An 18,294-nucleotide genomic window follows, 5' to 3' on the forward strand; every position below is an offset into this window, starting at 1 on the left:
GCAATTCCTTATTTATTTGTGTGAAAACTGGATGTTGCACATGAATGGGTTTAAAAAGTTGAACACTTAAGAAAAAGCAAGGCATTTTCGTTACTTAGAGTTAAAATAACTGGATATTGAAAGTGAAACTTTTTTTTCATTTTATCCACATAACAGATCTCTGTGATAGTTTGTGCTGAATAATCCTTTAATATGTCATTTACTGCGTTTTGATGCAGCTTTATATAGTTGAGATGAAGAAAAATAGGAATAAGTCTAATGTAAGTCTTCTCCTTTCCAATTTAAACACATCCCCTCTCTTCCTATCCCTCCATGCCCTTGGGAACAGTCCCTCCCCAGCTTCCCTGGAGCCCCTTTCAGTACTGGAAGCTGCTCTAAGGTCTCCTTGGAGCCTTCTCTTCTCCAGGCTGAATAAGCCCAACTCTCTCAGCCTGTCCTCAGAGCAGAGGTGCTCCAGCCCTCTGATCATCTTTGGGGCCCCCTCTGGACCCTGAAGAATAGGTTGAACATAGATGGAGGCTATAAACAAAGCAGGGTGCTTAACCATGCTGTTTCTCAACTGTCTCTGGAGCAGTATCTCCAAGGGTGCAGGACAGGGTGATAGAGAGTGATGTGGTGTCTCTGCCTTCTCTGTTTCACTTACTAGAGCCTGTAAACAAGCTCAAAGCTGGGTTGCTGGGCTTTCTAAGTGTGCTTGGTTTCAGAGATAAACAAGGATGTTGAAATGATGCCAACATCTTAAAGGCAAACAAAAAATGTTTCCCTTGGAGCAGTTGGGCAAATAAGAAGTCAATACTTCTTAGGTTCTCAGGTATTCTAATGGAGTTTCCAGCCATGGAGTTAAGAGAGCAAACCTAACAAAATGTTACAGAAGGGACAGGAAGACCACAAATAATGAGCTTTGAAATATTTGAATCAGGAATAATTGTTTAGGCCCTAGGGCAGGTGAAGTAGGTTTTCAAATGTCTGTTGATAGCCACTACTCCTGATGTTTTTAACACCTAAAAGCTGTTGAGAATGTGAGAATTGAGTGTCTTTTGCAAAATAATTTTCTCTTGTTTGTGTAGTTCCCAGTGGAGAAGTATCTACCTTTTGCAGAGTCAAATTTACCGATACGTTACCATTTAAATATGTCCTTTATGCAGTAACCTTAGCAAAACAAGATGTGCGTGGAGGTGAATCACTGTTTTTGAGTGGATTCCTGAGTTCTTGAGGCAGCCTCTCAAGGCTGCAGATTCCGAGTTAGTATTACCTGAGCAACAAAGATTTCTGGAGTCCTGCCTCAATGGTGTGCTGACTCTTTTGTGAAATGATGGATGATGAAAGGCTTGTACCAAGCTGCTCTCTTCTGAAATTGTTCTCCTATGTCCTTGTTTTCCTTACTATGTCTTAAATAGAATACAGAATCTGCTATAGCTGTGCATGGCAGCAGTTAATATCAAACTGAGCTGTGGCATGTGCTGCAGAAGATGGAATAACTCCATGTGCAGGCGTACAATACAGATAAAATGTTCAGCACACCTATTCAGCTTCTTCTCCTTCTTAGGGTAGCAGTTTATAGTAGTGTGGTTCTGATGATCTTCTCAAGTGTCCAAAGGTGACCCTCCAAAAGCTGGTTGTGCTGAACGGTCTTGTTTCTCCTTCTGAACAAGCTCAGTCTCATTTTGAATAATTGTGAGGAGCTGCAGATGCTCTGAAAAGTGCTGTTCTTCACAGTCTGTTCCTACCGTGCAGGTCTGCAAGTGTTTATGGCTGTAGGAGTAACTGACTAGAGAAACTTGAGTCTCATTCTTGTGGAGAGCACAGAGCCTAAATAGAAAAGTACCACACACGGAGACTTCCTAAAAGATCTGAAGGTGGAATAAAGGTCTCTTCCTCATGTTGTTTAGTGTGAGATGAGAGAATAAAGCATTAGACTGGATGTTAGAAAAAACTTCTTCACCAAAAGGATTATCAAGTACTCACAGAGGCTGCCCAGGGTAGTGGTGGAGACACCATCCCTGGAGGCATTTAAAGGACATGAATATACGGTGCTTAGGGAAGTGGTTTAGTGGTACAGTTGGCAATGTTACATTAATGATTGTACTCAGTGGTCTTAAAGGTCTTTTAAAACGTAAATGATTCAATGATTCTGTTGCTGTTTATGAACTGTGAAGAGATGAGGCTTTGTTAGCTGTATAATTAAAAGCTGAGACTGAAAATGACACAAGAAATTTTGTTTGCTGTTAATTTCATCCGGCTACTTAGTGCAGGCAGGAGTGAAAATGAAGTGGTGTAATTTTATTGCAACTCCCTTGTAATATGTCTGTAAACCACATACAGTCTTTCTCCTAGAGCCGACAGTGTAATTTTGATGATGTATTTGAACGGCATGCTACAAAGCTGTGGAAGTGTTTGAGCTTTACAAAGAAAAGAAGCGATTTTTATAAAACCAGTGTCCTGAATTGACAGGAATATTCATGATTTTCACAGTGAGTGCTCTCAAGTGCAAACAAAGGGCCTGACCCTATGCAATGCTAAGATCTCTCAGTTTCTACTAACAGGAAAACCCATTGCTCACAATCATTTGGTTTTAGGTTCAACTGTTTCCAAGATCTCCAATTTTAACCCTTCCATTTTCTTGCTTCTCTTATGACTGGAAAAAGATACTTTAGATCAAGCAACTGAAGGCTCTCAATTTGTTTAGGTTATGAAGAAAGATTTATGGGCTCCTTGCTTAGAGCATGCAAGTATCTTCATGGAGTACAACTAAAACTGAAGGATTCTTTTAAATAAAGCACTGAAATCATAGCAATAGCCAACTGGAAATGATGTCCTGAGAAATTCCGACAGAAACGGGTTGCTATTTCTAAACAGGACTATTAACTACTGAAGTTACTCATGGCACTGATGGATGGGGCATCCCTTGATGTTTCCAAAACTGTGGAATGTCTAGAAGGCATGCAAGTTATTGGCTTTGATAAAAGGACACCCTGGTAAAAGTTTCAGTAGTAGCTTCAGTGGTCTGATTTTAAAATACTGTTTTAAGTCCACCAGGCCTCTTGCTATATTTGTTATCCTTTAGCTGAAACAGGTCGGTCTAAACAAACGACTTAAATACCAATAAGTGTCTGTGTATGTTTGGGCTACCGAACTGAGCTCTGTGTGTCTCCGCAGAGTAAACCAGGGTGGACTTTGATGTCCATTTGTAGGCTAACTGTCAGCGAGTTCCAACCTTGCTGTCTAAAAAGGAAAAAGGTTTAGGAAGCTCTAAAAGGTTTAGGAAGCTCAGATAACTGAGTTTTGCAGTCATAAAGACCATCTCCAGAATATACTTTAACTCCTTTGAATAGAATTCTTTCCATCTCTTCTTATTGTGTACTCCAAGATGCCCATCACTGTCCTCTGGACTGTAGAGGGAATCGGTGATTAGCTTCATCTAAATGCTGAACTATAGATAGCTAAACTCTATATAAACAAGGTCTCTGAAAATGAGACTGAAGAGGTCTTACTGGTTGACTATAACTTGTGTTATGCATACTAACTGGAGTTATGGTCGTGCTAATTCTGTTATTTCTTGCTTGGAAAAGAATAAGGTTAGAGTGAAAAAGGACACTGAGTCAGGAAGTAAAAAACAAACCTTGAAAATGAGGACTTCCACCGCTTTTGTCTTTGTCCTTATATGAATTTTGGTGATTATGGTGTATGTGATTATTTGTATTTCTGGAAAGGCAGAATGGATTAAACTGGCCGTCTCTCTCTTTTGTAATCTTCCATTCTTGTGGCTGTGGGTCTTGGACTGTTGCTTGGAGGGCTTCATTTTCCATTGGAGAATAGAGTGCAAAGTGGTGCCAAGACCTTTTTCTGCTCTCCTGCCTTGTACAGCTTCTTTCCTCTCGCTTCTCTGCAGGGGAGAAGTCCCATTTCTCTATCTGCCTGTGCTCACAGCTGCTCTGCACTGTTTTTTTGCCAGAGCAGAGTATTTTTGCCTGTAGTTTAGAGAGGGACCAGCACAGGACGCAGGAGAGCCAGCCAGGACACCACTGTCGCAGATCACAACGTGGGCACCTCAGTTTTGATCTCATTTATTATCCAACGGCTTTTGAATTGTGGTCCTAAAATTGTTTCTGTCTTCCCTGAAGATGAAATGTAAGGGCTGTAAACCAGCAGTGGGTTCATATAGTATGATTTGAAATGCACCTGATTTTCCCTTGGATAAATTCTGAAGTGTGGTCAAATTTACTCTGGCGCTTTATCACTCTGTCACAAGAGTGAAGTCTGGATCTTGGAGCTCAGGGGTACTATTTGCTCTTGGAGGGGGGCAGAGAGAAGGAGAACTTAAGTAACTCACATTTTTGACCAAGAAAATCCACATCACCTCTATTTATTTTAAAATAATACTTAGATGTTGTGATCTTATTCCTTGTTTTACCTGTGATATTTTTATACCCTCCAGCAGGTGCTGCTGCATCCTGCTAATCTCATCTTCATGGAGGGGAAAAAAAAACCCAGTCATTTGATTTAATACTGTGCAGCTGGACTTTGCTCTTTGTTTTGGGTCATGGAAGTGTCTGTGTTCTCTTTTCTTCTTCAAGTTACTTGCCAGAGTGTCTAAGGAGGGATTTTCTATGAGCCCAGCATATTTAATACTGCAAATTCTCTTTGTAGAAGGGGTTCAAATCAGCAGGAGTGGCTTATCAAAGCTGTGCTCAGAGAAAGTTGAACAGATGCAGAGTTGTATTTCTACAAAATGTGAAGAAATGCAAGCATTTTCTTGAAAGCAAAAAATATTCATTAAAAAAGTTAGTTACAAAAGTTTGATTGGCTTATTTGTTTTCTCAGGTTTAGTAATCTTCAGTCAGTCTTCTCATTAGCTTAATAGCTGGTCTTGAACACTAGGAGTTCGCAATGCAGGTTACACAGCACAGTTTCAGAATCTCTTAGTTAGGATTTACATGTGAAGAATTGTGGCTGAGTTACGTGCAGAAAATATAAAGAGGAGGTGTTCTTGATTCCGTTTGCTGATGGACCCCATGTGCCAGGCAGGAATCTGTGTGCAGTAACAGCTGAAACTAGGCCTTAAGATGGGTTAAATATCCTTGAAGTCCTTGAGGTACATCATGCTAGAAGGCCATTCATGAGATAAGAGATCTCACTGATCTCTGACACTCACCTGTGTCTTTGTACTGTATTGCTGAGTCCATGCAGGTAATTGAAATTCTGCAGGTAGTGTGATTAAACGTGGTTGTGACTATGATTTTGGCACTTTGGGGGTTATCTAGGAGCCTCAGAAGGTGAATCCAAGTTGAATAAGTGCAAGTACTGGTTTGCTCTGGTATTTAACTTTATTAGTACTCTAAAATGCTCAATAGAACAATAATGTCAGTAAACTGCAGTCATAGCTCTCAGGCAGGTAGCACCTGCTGCTCTGCCATGTGAAACAGCAAGAGTTCCCTTGGTCATTCTGTTTGGAGGCAGCTGGTAATACACTCTCTAACCACTCTTCTATGTTTCTTTTAGAAATCCAACCTGGCTGTGGCTGTTACCTCTCAGGAAGTTCCAAGTATAGAATCATAGAATCATTAGGTTGGAAAAGACTTTAGAGATCATCAACTCCAACCATACCTGTCCACTACTAAATCGTGTCCCCAAGCACCTCATCTACCTGCCTTTTAAACATCCCTGAGGTGGGGACTCCACCACCTCCCTGGGCAGCCTCTGCTAGTGCTTGAGAACAGTCTCTGTGAAGAAACTTCTCCCAGTGTCCAATCTAAACTTCCCCTGACACAGCTTGAGGCCATTCCCTCTAGTCCTGTCCCCTGTCACTTGGGAGAAGAGACCAACACCCACCTCACCACAACCTCCTTTTAGGTAGTTATAGAGTGCAATGCAGTCTCCCCTCAGTCTCCTCTTCTCCAGGCTAAACAACTCCAGGTCCCTCAACCGCTCCTCATAAAACTTGTTCTCCAGCCCCTTCACTAGTTTAGTTGCTCTTTTCTGGACTCACTCCAGGACCTCAATGTCTTTCTTATAGCGGGGGGCCCAAGGGTCAGAAGGAAAACACCTTTTACTTCTCCTTTTATCTCAAATCTGAAAGGTTAAATATAATTATTACTTCAAGAATTCTCATAAAAATCTACATTATCTAGATGAAGTAGTCATAGAGATAAAAAGTCATCAGTTATAGGGTCTGAAGGTCACGTAACTGATAAATTCAGCTTTGGACGAAGTTCAGTTTCTCTGTTTCAGGTGCTCTGGCATGTGTATCTGTCTTTAAGAGGGCAGTACATTTTCTGCTAAAGCTGGGAAGTGTTCAGTCAATTCAGATTCTGTGGAGGTTTGTGGGTCTCTGCATTCATTAAAGAAAGAGAACCGTATAGACAAGGTGGATGACTAGATCGCTAAATCAAGGGAGATTAACATAACTTTGGAAACTTGGGTCTATGTCTTATGACTTGGAAATGTATAACCTCAATGTGATTAAAAGTAACAGATACATTAAGTATATGTCATAATAGTTAACATTTACTCAATGCTTTCTTTTCCTAGGTTCCAAGCCACCTCAGAAGAAGGCGAAGTGACTGGTTCAAGGTCCTAAAGTGGACCAGTGGCAGAACAGGAAAGAATTCAAGTCTGATGCCTTTTGCCCATGGATATACCACTTTATCGCTCTTTGTTATTTACATTTTTTTTCTAAATGATTATTTGTTGGTGGTGATGTAAGTAACCACGGGAACACTGCAGATTGCTTATACTGTAGAGCAGCTTTTGCCTTGCTTTTCCTTGAAGACAGGCTCTTATGTGTTGAAAACATGAGTAAATGGGTGAAGTCTGCATTTCTATGTCTTTACACAAAATGCAAATAAGATTTCTGGTTTTGACTTCCTAAAGCACTTAAGATTTCCTATTTTTGACTTCTTGTGAAAGAATACCTATTTTTTACCATAGCTTTCTAGTACTAGTAGGTGCTCCAGCTGTTTTTGACTATATCTGGCCAAGCTCTGTCTGGAAGAACAAAACCAGATTACAGCTCCTACGATACAGTTAGCAGCAGTTGCATCAACAAAGGGGTTAAAGTAAGACAGCCCTATCTTTTTCTTCAGTGGCAGTGTAGCTGTTGATTTAAAGCTCTCAGTAAATGATTGTTGGAGTTCTGCCGTGTGTAGCAAAGCATTCAGAAAGCAACCACAGACTCTGCTTCCTCCTGAAGAGCAGTTGTCTGTCAACATCTCACTTCAGCTGTAGTCTTTTAAGGTGCCAGAAGACAAGCAAAACTCCCCAGCCAGTGGTCATGGAGGATCAGGTCTTTACCAACGTTTATCAAAATGTTAATGACACAGAAACCTATAAGATTCCAGACTCTGAGGAAGATAAAAGCGATAATCTTTATGATCATGCCCATGAAGATTCAGCATCTCCTTTTTCTGTCACTACTACCCCAGAGAGCATGGACCTCCTGAGTCAGGAGAGCTCAGAAGACAGCTGTAGTAATTCTGTGGCCTCTCAGCAGGGGGCTGATGGGGAGGAGGGTTCTTCTTCATCTCACCACGGAGATGCTGGAGAAGACAACTCATATCAGGAGGTACATCTGATGAGCCCAACTCTGGAAGGTAAACATGAAGAGGGCATGATGTTTGAGAGCAACATGGATTTTCCTCCAGATTTCCAGTTGCGTCGGAGCCAGAGCACTTCTTCCAACTCTCCAACTTTCCTCAAGTTTCCCCTCAACAACAACTTCGGAGAAACTGACAACTTTCAGGAAGATTATGAGATTTTCATGTTTGTAAAGGTAAGAGCTTGGGTGCTTCTAAGAAAACACTAGTTTTAAACCCCAGATCAATGTATATCCTGCAAATTGGTGAAATACAGCTACCCAGTGCTTTGTTTCCAGTGCCTGTGTGATGCAGGGGGCGAATCCATTCTCTTGCATGTTAAGGCACAGAAAGAGAAGGTTTATGTGGTGTAGAGATGTCTGGGGTTTCTTCATTTCAAGGGGAAGTATGAGTAGGGTGAAAATATTCTGATTGTTGCTGCAATTCTGTGCAATCTCCCTGCTGTCACACTAGCCTACCACTACTTGAGCTAGTTTCGTTTAGCCAGGTCAGCTATCCCTGCATTGCACTATGTAGTAGCTAATAGCTCAAAAGTAATAGTTATTAATGCTATGAAGAACACTAAAGACAAGTTTTAAATAATGGCAATACAATTTCCAAAGATGCTTCTCTCTGAAGAGGTCTTTATTTTATTTCTTTCAATATTCAGATTAATGTGACACTTTTAACATGTATTTTTCATTAATTTCAAGTTAAGTATAAATTACACACTTTTTCCCAACCTCATAAAGTGAATTTCTAAACCATGAACGCCTGTGTTCTAAAATAAACACTATCATTCTCTTCATAAAAGGTCTTGAATTTGACCATTCTTAATATTAGGCAGTAGCACAGCCTAACAGTTTCTCCTTTTTAATTACATAAGAGAAGGAATTTTCAAGTTCTTCTTTCCCTTGAGCAGGACCATACACCACAAGTTCAATACTCTGTTATTTCAACAGAAGTCTTGTGAAATTTGTCTCTTTTCAACATAAATAAGGATATCGGGATCTGTTCCTCAGAAGCAGAATAAGAACTTTTGTTACTGCACATAGTGAGAAGTGCTGTCAGCACTGCCTGTATATGGTTGATTTCATTTATTTAAGAAAGAACACACTATAACCTTTGCATTGGTTGCTGATTATCTTGTACAAGATAGGGGAGATCAAATGGCTGTGTGAATTCTTCTGAAACTTGTTTTGCTTTCTATTGTAAATCTTGAATTTCTTGGAAAACAGCGTTGGTGAACAAGTTATCCTACACTTACCTGCAGAATAAAGGAGAGCGCTCCCATAATGTATCAACAGACTCTTGAGATGCTTTTGCACGCATTAAGAATTGTGTGATGATTTAAGTATTTTTCCTTTGTTTCATGTCTTCTTGTAGATGCTAAGTTGTTGTCATTCCCCCTTCGTGGCTCTCTTCTCTATGTGACAATCCTTTGTGATTTGCTTTTGTAATTTTTGCGTAAAGGTAGATCATTTAAATTGTTGGGAAATCAAACAAAACCCAATGAAACAAACAAATCAGAAATGGCTATCAGGTTACTTAGTCTTCGGCTGCAGAAGACAAACCATAAAACTTCAGCCATTTCTCTTGAATCTCAATTTAACTGTAGCTACTCTTCATGCTGAGGGTGGGGAGACCCTGGCCCAGGCTGCCCAGGGAAGCTGTGGCTGCCCCATCCCTGGAGAGGTTCAAGGCCAGGTTGGATGGGGCTTGGAGCCCCTGATCCAGTGGGAGGTGTCCCTGCCCATGGAAGGGGATTGGAATTAGATTATCTTTAAGGTCTCTTCCAACCCAAACCATTCTATGATCCTACCCTTCTGAAAAGATGAGATCCTTCAGGGGAGGGAGTGCCTATTAATTGGTGGGTTAATTATTCTGAATCCATGTGTAGTGCCACAAGGGGTTTTCTCCACTGATTTCTCTGTAAGTGGGGCTGTGAGAGCCATGTGTGAGAGCACTTGGCATTTGTGTTACCTTCATAGTACTTACACGGTACGACTGAAGCAGCAGCTGTCTGATTTCAGTCACTGGATCATGGTTGCTGCTAAAAATACGTTAATTATATGGGTGAAGTAAGATCTCTGGTGTGGTTCCAGTTCATATCTCTGCTTGTAATCCTGCATACATGTTTTAAAAGTTGCAGCAACTGAGTGCATGATGTTAGAAATGTGAGTGTTGTGTTTGGCTTTAAAATCATCTCTATTCCTTATTCTTTTGTGTTCCTCTTGTTTCAAAATAATGATGTTGTCTTTTTCCGTGCGTGGAAAACCAAAATGCATGCAGATGCTCCCATTCAAGCAGAGGGGAGGGGGTTAATCTGAATTTCTGAAAAGCAGGAGGAAGGGCATTTCCAACTCAAACCATTCTATGATTCTATGAGAAGGACCGAGGAAGTCCTTTTCCTTGTTTTCTGTTGTGCAGAGTAGCTGCGTGTCCCATAAAGAGGCTTATCAGCTAGTCTGGAGAGAAGCACAAACTTTGGACTCTATTCACTTGCCAAATTGTCAGTGCCCAGTGCCTTGGAGATGACCTTGAGCCCCAGGACATCCCCACCTGGCTGGAAGATGAGACGTGAGGCTTTAGGGTGATCGTGCTGTGATCCTGTGGGCAGGGCAAGGGATACTTCTGTGTGGGTGGCTGAACTTGAACTCCTGCGACAGCTTTTTGTTCTCTGAGAAATTGATGTAATTTCATTTTTGGATTTTTGTTTTCCTTTCTTTCTGGTATCGAAGTAATAAAGCACTTGCTCCACAGAATGCAGAGCCAGATTCACTATCTTTAATTAGCGAGATAGCAAGAGTCAGCCTATAAAATGGAAGGTCATAGAGCAATCTATAACAAGAATTGTGAAATACCAGAGGGCTGTTGCTTCTTGCACGTGGGAAGGAAATCTCTTGGTGGTGTTAGTGGCTGTTGTTCACAGACAATGCCTTTCTCGCATGGTCTCTAGACCACTTGAGGCCAGTGTTGCTCTGAAATTGGGTTCATCTTCTGGATTTGCTCTTTTCTGCAGACATTAACAGTGACAGCAGTTACAGCAATAGTGATAATGACTATCCTGCCACCATTTACTCCTTCCTTTATAGCGCTGAAGATCTCTGTGAGTGGCTGGAAACGTGAGCGTGAGACAGAGGTCGCTGCTGACTGAAAACCAGAGGAAGTGAGAGCACGAAATGGTATCTAACTCACACTCTGACTGGCTTAGGTGCAGTGCCCTGCCCAGAACAGACATTTAACTTAATCAGCATCCTGTAAGTGCTGATGCGTTAGGATCACAGTGTCAAACTGGATAATTTTTCTGTAGCCTGTTCTGTGTTACTAGGCTCCAAGAAAATGTTTAAATCACACCAACTCATCTTTCACTGAATCTTAGTACTCTGCAACTGCATCCTCATCAGGGCACTATTTCAGGATGTGCCATAAGGTGAAAGACTTTGGCTTTCAACAAGGAATTCTCTGTATTTTCAGTAGCAGAATGTAGCGTGTAGAGCACAGAGGTGTTTGTGTGAATTCAGCGTGTCCAGGCTTGTCACGGCCACCTTTCAAGAACGTTGTAATTTCTTCAAACAAAAAGCCTTTGAAATCTGAACAGAAAAATGACCAGTGTACGGGCTGTGTTACCGGGTGCGTGGGACAGCCTGACCTAATTGCAGCTCTTGCTCAGAGGTCCAACCTTTTTGCCTGTGTGCTGCGTTTCCCTGTTGAGCTGCGTGTTTGTTCTGAAGGCTGGGTTTCTTTGAAAATATTAACTTTCTGTTTTCCTGAAGCTTGAATTGTTGTTTAAAGAATAGTCCTTCTATTATCTTTTGACAAGAAAATTACTGCCTTTCTGGTTTATTGAGACTGGTTACCGATTATACCCTCTCTGTACCCATTCGTGCTACAGGAGCACAGTTCCTAAAAGAAGGAAGGTAATTCTTCACCCTGAGCAATAAACATTTTGTGTTATGCAATCAATAAAAGTTTAATACAGTAGTTTACATCATGAACGTGCTTGTTGGATCACTGCACTGGGGTGACAGAGTTATGAATGCTAGAAAGTGCCTCTGGAGATCATGTGGAGTTCATTGCCAACATAAGAAGGATATGGAACAGCTGGAAAGGGTCCAGAGGAAGCCATGGAGGTGATCCGAGGGCTGGAGCACCTCTGCTATGAGGAGGGGGTGGGAGAGATGGGGTTGTTCAGCCTGGAGAAGAGAAGACTCTGGGGAGACCTTAGAGCAGCTTCCAGTACCTGAAGGGGCTCCAGGAAAGCTGGGGAGGGACTTTTCACAAGGGACTGGAGTGATGGGATGAGGGGGAGTGGCTTTAGATTGGAACTGGGGAGATTTAGATGAGACACAAGGAAGAAATTCTTCATGGTGAGGGTGATGAGTCCCTGGCCTGGGTTGCCCAGGGAAGTCGTTTAGGATTACGTTTTGCTTAGGATTACAAAGGTTCATCTTCTAGCCCTGGTGTTTTCCCAGTAAATGCTTCTGTAGGAATCTCAGCAATGTTTGCCTGGCCTGTTTACAAGCAGCTGTCATGCAGTACAGTTTGCACCTGCCATTTGATTTCGAGAGCATTAGGTTCCTCCGAGTGATGTGATCAGATTCTGATCACATGAAAACAGTATGGCTGTGGAGGCAGAGAACTGCTCTGGAATGTGGAGCACACTTTCACCAATGCTTTAGCTTACTAAAATATACACCTGTGATATCTCTGCATCAACTATGCAGACACAACACTGCTTTATGGCTGCCTCCTACACCCTGTTATGGATAGGAGGATGGTTATCTATTAAATCATAGAATCACTTGGTTGGAAAAGACCTCAGAGATCATTAAGCCCAACTGTACCTGTCCACTACTAAATTATATTCCTAAGCACTTCATCTGCCTGTCTTCTAAGCCCTTCCAGGGATGGAGACTCCGCCACCTCCCTGGGCAGCCTCTGCCAGGGCTGAGAACTGTTTCTGTGAAGACACTTTTCCTGATGTCCAATCTGAACCTGCCCTGGTGCAACTTGAGGCCATTCCCTCTCATCCCATCACCTGTCACCTGGGAGAAGAGACCAACACCCGCCTCGCTACAACCTCCTTTCAGGCAGTTGTAGACAGGGATGAGGTCTCCCCTCAGCCTCCTTTTCTCCAGGCTAAACCACCCTGAGTCCCTCAGCTGCTCCTCATAAGACTTGTTCTCCAGCCCCTTCACCATCTTATAAACCTCGTAGCTGCGTAACCCTTATTTCTGAGGAGGAAAACCACATTGTGGGGCTCTTTGTAGCCTGATTTATGCTTATCTGAATTGCTCTGTGTTTGTGTGTGAAAAGATTAGTGAATGGCAGTTCCGTTACAGATAACACCCAGTTCCCCAACTCTCAGTCATGAACAGAACGGGAGCTTTAGGAGGAGGGCATAGCAGCTTGCTTCATCTTTTGAACACAAAGGGTAAAAGGTCTTGCTTCTGACCTCTGCTGAATCTGTGCCTTGTTCATGCACCTTTTCTGTCTCCAGAAAGGTCCGCGAATCAATTTTCAGCTGACGCTCCCGTGCTACCTTGAGCTTTTGGCTCCAGCAGCGACCGTAGCTGGGTAGAGCACAGTAGCGTAGCAACAGCTTCAAAATACAGACCCGTATTGTCTAGGAAATTGTTGCTGCACAGTGATTGCACCAATTGCAAATACAATGTAAATATGTAGGTCATACTGAGAGAAAATTAAAATGGGATTGATTTACTTGTTTCTTTTTCTTGTTATTTCCTTTATGTGACTCCCTCTTTGATGTTCTGAAAATAAGACTGCCATCCCAGCCTGGTTTGTTCTTCTCTTTTGAAACATCTTAGTTCCTTTTGTTACGTTTCCAGAGAGGAAAATGTTTGGATTTGTGGATGGATTATTGTTTCCCTGTCCCTGACAACTTATCTGGGTAGCAGTACTTGCAGCTTTTAAATGGTTTCTGTCCAATATAGAGGGATTTGTCTTATTTTTAATCATTTATTCAGAAATACTTTAAGAGCAGCTCTGCTGGGACTGATGTTCTACAAACACAAAGTAATAGATAGTCCCTGCAAAGAAACTGGTAATGATATATGTAAATTATTTTATTTTGCTTTCCTGCTCTGCTCCTCTTTTTCTTTAGATATCAAGGGTTGGATTTGGCTCATCTGATGCAAGGTGTGTCTGTAAATTAAGTTATTGAGTACATCTCTGCAGGATGTCCAGGCTTCTTTTGCAACAAAATGTATCTAAAGTAGAATTATAGAATCATAGAATGATTTGGGTTGGAAGGGACCTTAAAGATCATCTAATTCCAACCCCCCTGCCATGGGCAGGGACACCTCCCACTGGATCAGGGGCTCCAAGCCCCATCCAGCCTGGCCCTGAACCCCTCCAGGGATGGGGCAGCCACAGCTTCCCTGGGAAACCTGGGTCAGGGCCTCCCCACCCTCAGCATGAAGAATTTCTTCCTAATGTCTAGTGTAAATCTGCCCCTCTCCAGTTTAAAGCCATTGCTCCTTGTCCTATCACTCCAAGCCATTTTAAAAAGTCCCTCCCCAGCTTTCTTGTAGCCCCTTCAGCACAATGAGATGTTAATTTACGAGGCCAAGTGTAGGCATCAGCTGTAGGGTGAGGTTAGTTCTGTGACTCCATCGGCTGTATGGAGTAGGGGCCTAATTCAGCTTTCCAACCATAGGCACCAAATGCTATTTTAGATGCCTCAAGATTTCCCTCCTGGCCTCCAGCTGCCTTTGCAGGAGGCTGCGGGTCTCCCAAATATTCTTTCTCATACAGGTTAACCAATTTCCTCAGCTATCCTAAGGCCTCTCAAGTGGTGCAGGATACCTCGGTTTTGGCAACTGAACCAAGCCATAAACATTCAGTGAATAGAGCTGCAGGGTGACTTATGTGACCATGTTAGACAAACTGAATGCCACCAGCGATAGTTTACGTGCAGAGCCTGGATTACTAGATTAGACTAGAAGCTGAAGCGTAACGGTGAATGAACATCACAACGTTGGACAGTTCAACTGTTCATTGGACAGTCTAACTTAATCAGATATAATCAGCTGATGCATCTCAGCATCTTTCCAGGACTCAGAACCACCACTCTCTCTTTAAGAGCAAACTCCAGATATACTTATCTCAACTGTACTTGTTTTGTAGTTACTTTTTATTTTAGACACCACCGATATGGAACTGCTGGAAACGGTCCAGAGGAAGCTATGGGGATGATCCGAGGGCTGGAGCACCTCTGCTCTGAGGACAGGCTGAGAGGGTTGGGGTTGTTCAGCCTGGAGAAGAGAAGGCTCCAAGGAGACCTTAAAGCAGCTTCCAGTGCCTGGAGGGGCTCCAGAAATGCTGGGGAGGGGCTTTTTACAAGGGCCTGGAGTGATAGGATGAGAGGGAGTTGCCTTCAAATTGGAAGGGGGGAAGATTTAGAGTAGACATTAGGAAGAAATTCTTCACGCTGAGGGTGATGAGGCCCTGGCCCAGGTTGCCCAGGGAAGCTGTGGCTGCCCCATCCCTGGAGGGGTTCAAGGCCAGGTTGGATGGGGCTTGGAGCCCCTGATCCAGTGGGAGGTGTCCCTGCCCATGGCAGGGGTGGGACTGGGTGGGCTTGAAGGTCCCTCCCAACCCAAACCATTTTGTGATTGTATGAATACACTAGATTTGAATTCCTAGGTACCGGTTCAAACACAGCTTAAGATTTTGATAGTGAAAAGAAAATTTGCTTTGTTTCTTTGACTCATAAGACCCTCTGTTCTGCAGCTGTGCTTGCTAGTCCATTTAGAAATATCTTCAACATCCTCTTACACACTGTGATCGTGGCTGAAAAGCAATACCTGACTATTTTTCTTTATCAATGTTATTTTTTTTAAACACTTAAAACTGCCCATTGGCAGATGTTAGGAACTTGTATGGAGCTGCTTTCTGTAGGGAAGAAAGAGAAGGCAGCATGCTGTTCCAAAAAGAATCATTGATTTGTTATCTGCAGGCGTGATTTTTGGACTGAGTCCTGTAGTCTTTTTCTTATTAATTAATGATACGACTATGGTTGACTTTTTACTGTTGGTCCATCTCTGATAATGTTGTAAGATGTCAGTGACCATGAAGTTATAATGATACAATTGGGAATAGACAAGAAGTGAACTGGTTAGTACATGGGTCTGGTTTCAGGACAGGTGAGCAGTGTTCAGAACCAGGGTTTTGATTTGCAAGTTAAATGATTTTCTGTTGCAACCTCTGAGCTATTTATAAGTGTTAATGAAGTAAAACTTTGGAACGTATCTTCTGAGAGAAAACCAACATTTTTCTGCTTATGTGTTTATAACAACTGAAGCAAAGAAAGGTAAAAATCTTTGCACACTCTCCAAGAGGATTTTTTGGGTTTTGGTTCCTGGTAACCTGATAAAAAATTCATGAGAGTGGAGGTGACTTTTGGGGACATGAAATAGAGTCCTTTTATGCCACAGACAGCCTGATCATGTGATACATAATTCATCACTTGATCAAGGTCGATCTAAAAATGAAGTGGCTGTTATTATTAATTTTGGAAATCTCTTTCAGAATGTCACTCTCTGATGGTTTTACACCATCCTCTAAGTTCCAAATGACTTTTATTCGTGTACAGCTGATCCATCCTTGTTCTTCTGCCAGCATCTTCCATTAGCACTAATTCTTTCATTTAGCATTTTTTAAAATCAGTTTAGGCTTAGGCATCCTCAGTGGTTTTTTGGACTAAACCAACCAATCCGCATTCTATTTGAGGTGCAATGTCCTGATACAAACACTTTATAGTCAGTCAGAAAAAGCTGCATTCATTTCTTTGTGCCTTTCACTTACACAGACACCTGTTTTCTTTTCAGCAACAACAGTGTTTTCCTAACATAACTGTAAGGTTCCCTAATCCCCATTGGTGTTAAGATTGCTTATAGGTACCCATTGTAAATCTTGAGTTCAAAGTGCTTCTCTCTGGATCCTTAGTTGGCATTTAGATGGGGTTGTTCCCTTGCCTCTACTACAGCTATTTGGGAAATCTCAGCATCTAAAGCTCAACGCTGTACACCTGTAGCTGAGGACTTCAGTAAATGGAAGAACTGGAGCTTTGCGTCTTGATACACAGGTATTGAATATATCTTCTGACCTCTGCTCACATGTATTTGTTCCATTTTTTGATTTATTTTCATAGAATCATAGAATGGATTTGGTTGGAAGGGACCTTAAAGCCCAGTTCCACTCCACTGCCATGGGCAGAGACACCTTCCACTGGACCAGGCTGCTCATCCAGCCTGGCCTGAACACCTCCAGCGATGGGGCACTGATGACTTGTCTCAATAATTTAAATTTTAATTTAAAATATATTTGTTTAAAAATCTGGCCAGCAGAAGTGTGTTGTACTTACCCCACAGAATGGATGATTTATACTTGCTCTATAAATATCTGCATCCTAATCTGTAGCCCGGATATTCTGGTGCCTCCTCATTTCAAGAGGGTCTCTGATAGCCAGAAATGTCATCTGAGCCGTCAGTGAGGTGCAAATTCTCATTGCAATGCCAGGAGAAATAATTTGAACTTAACAAATTTTATTTCTTAGTGTCCCTACATTTTTTTTTCCTGACTTTAATGTCCCTTTGTGTGTGTGTGTGTGTTTACACCACACAGGGATTCAGGCATGGAAGGCAATCTTTCTCATTCATATTATGGGTGTTTTCACAGGCAGTGAAGCCTGCACTCGTATCCCAGTGGTTTAAGGAAGAATATCCAAGAGCTCAATGCTGTGTCATTCCAAATGCTCTGATGCTTATCCATAAAATTATAAAACACGTGTCTAATGTTTTACAACACAAAAACTTCCATTCACATTTTTCTCAGTCGTTTTGAAGTAATAAAATTATGCCTGTACTTAAATACTTCAGTGGTTTGGGGAAGGGAAGAACAGAAAGCAGAAATTGTTTAAAAAAGTTGATGAACCTTTAGAGAAGGATCAAAGTGTTTGAGAAAGAGGGAGTTCAATGGACAACACTAAAATGCCAGCCTTTGCTTTACAAAGATAGAGTGATTAACTAATTGAAATTCTATCATATCAAGAAGTCTGCTCTTGTGAAAAGCAATAGCTGGAGGTTGGGTATTCCAGGACACCTGACATGGCCCTGGAGGTCTATATCTGAGTAGACAAACACCCTCATCAATTTCTCAAAGCCTAAAATATTTCTGTGCAAAGATACTAAACAAATACACTTGAGAAGTGTCCAGGATTGAAAATTTCTTATACACCATGTGGTCTGTTTTGAAGAGGCACCAGTCTTTCCTCCCTCTCCTTGGTGACCACATTGATTTGTAAATAATGAGCAATAAGAAGTTTCTGTTTATGTAGTGCGTAGTTCCAAGGTGACATGGCAGGCTGGGTGGAGAACAGATTGAGAGCAGCCCTGAAGACTTGAGGGTGCTGGTGGACGAGAAGCTCAAAATGAGCCAGCAACGCGCACTTGCAGACCAGAAAGCCAACTGCATCCTGAGGTGCATCAGAAGAAATGTGGCCAGCAGGGTGAGGGAGTAGATTCTCCCCCTCTGCTCTGCTCTCATGAGACTTCACCTGGAGTCCCGTGTTCAGTTCTGCAGCCATCAGCATAGGAAGGACATGGATCTGTTAGAGTCCAGAGGAGGCCATGGAGATGATGTGAGGGCTGGAGCCCCTCTGCTCTGAGGACAGGCTGAGAGAGCTGGGGTTGTTCAG

At 42.2% G+C, this 18,294-nt stretch overlaps 1 protein-coding gene and 1 long non-coding RNA gene across 2 annotated transcripts in view; one reads left to right on the top strand and one right to left on the bottom strand.

Moving 5' to 3' along the window:
* LOC138717322 (uncharacterized) overlaps positions 1-16,822 on the bottom strand; it is a 135,069-nt gene extending 118,247 nt beyond the window's left edge. The window contains exon 1 of the long non-coding RNA XR_011336841.1: positions 16,798-16,822. This is a non-coding gene — a long non-coding RNA (uncharacterized lncRNA). The remainder of the gene's footprint in view (positions 1-16,797) is intronic.
* Positions 7,176-18,294, top strand: part of CLIC5 (chloride intracellular channel 5) — an 80,917-nt gene continuing 69,798 nt past the window's right edge. Inside the window, exon 1 of the mRNA XM_069850816.1 lies at positions 7,176-7,768. Within this exon, the coding sequence (XP_069706917.1) occupies positions 7,271-7,768 (498 nt within the window). The 5' untranslated portion in view covers positions 7,176-7,270. The remainder of the gene's footprint in view (positions 7,769-18,294) is intronic.

The sequence above is a fragment of the Phaenicophaeus curvirostris genome, chromosome 2 (genome assembly GCF_032191515.1).
Source record: "Phaenicophaeus curvirostris isolate KB17595 chromosome 2, BPBGC_Pcur_1.0, whole genome shotgun sequence".
Lineage (NCBI taxonomy): Eukaryota > Metazoa > Chordata > Aves > Cuculiformes > Cuculidae > Phaenicophaeus > Phaenicophaeus curvirostris.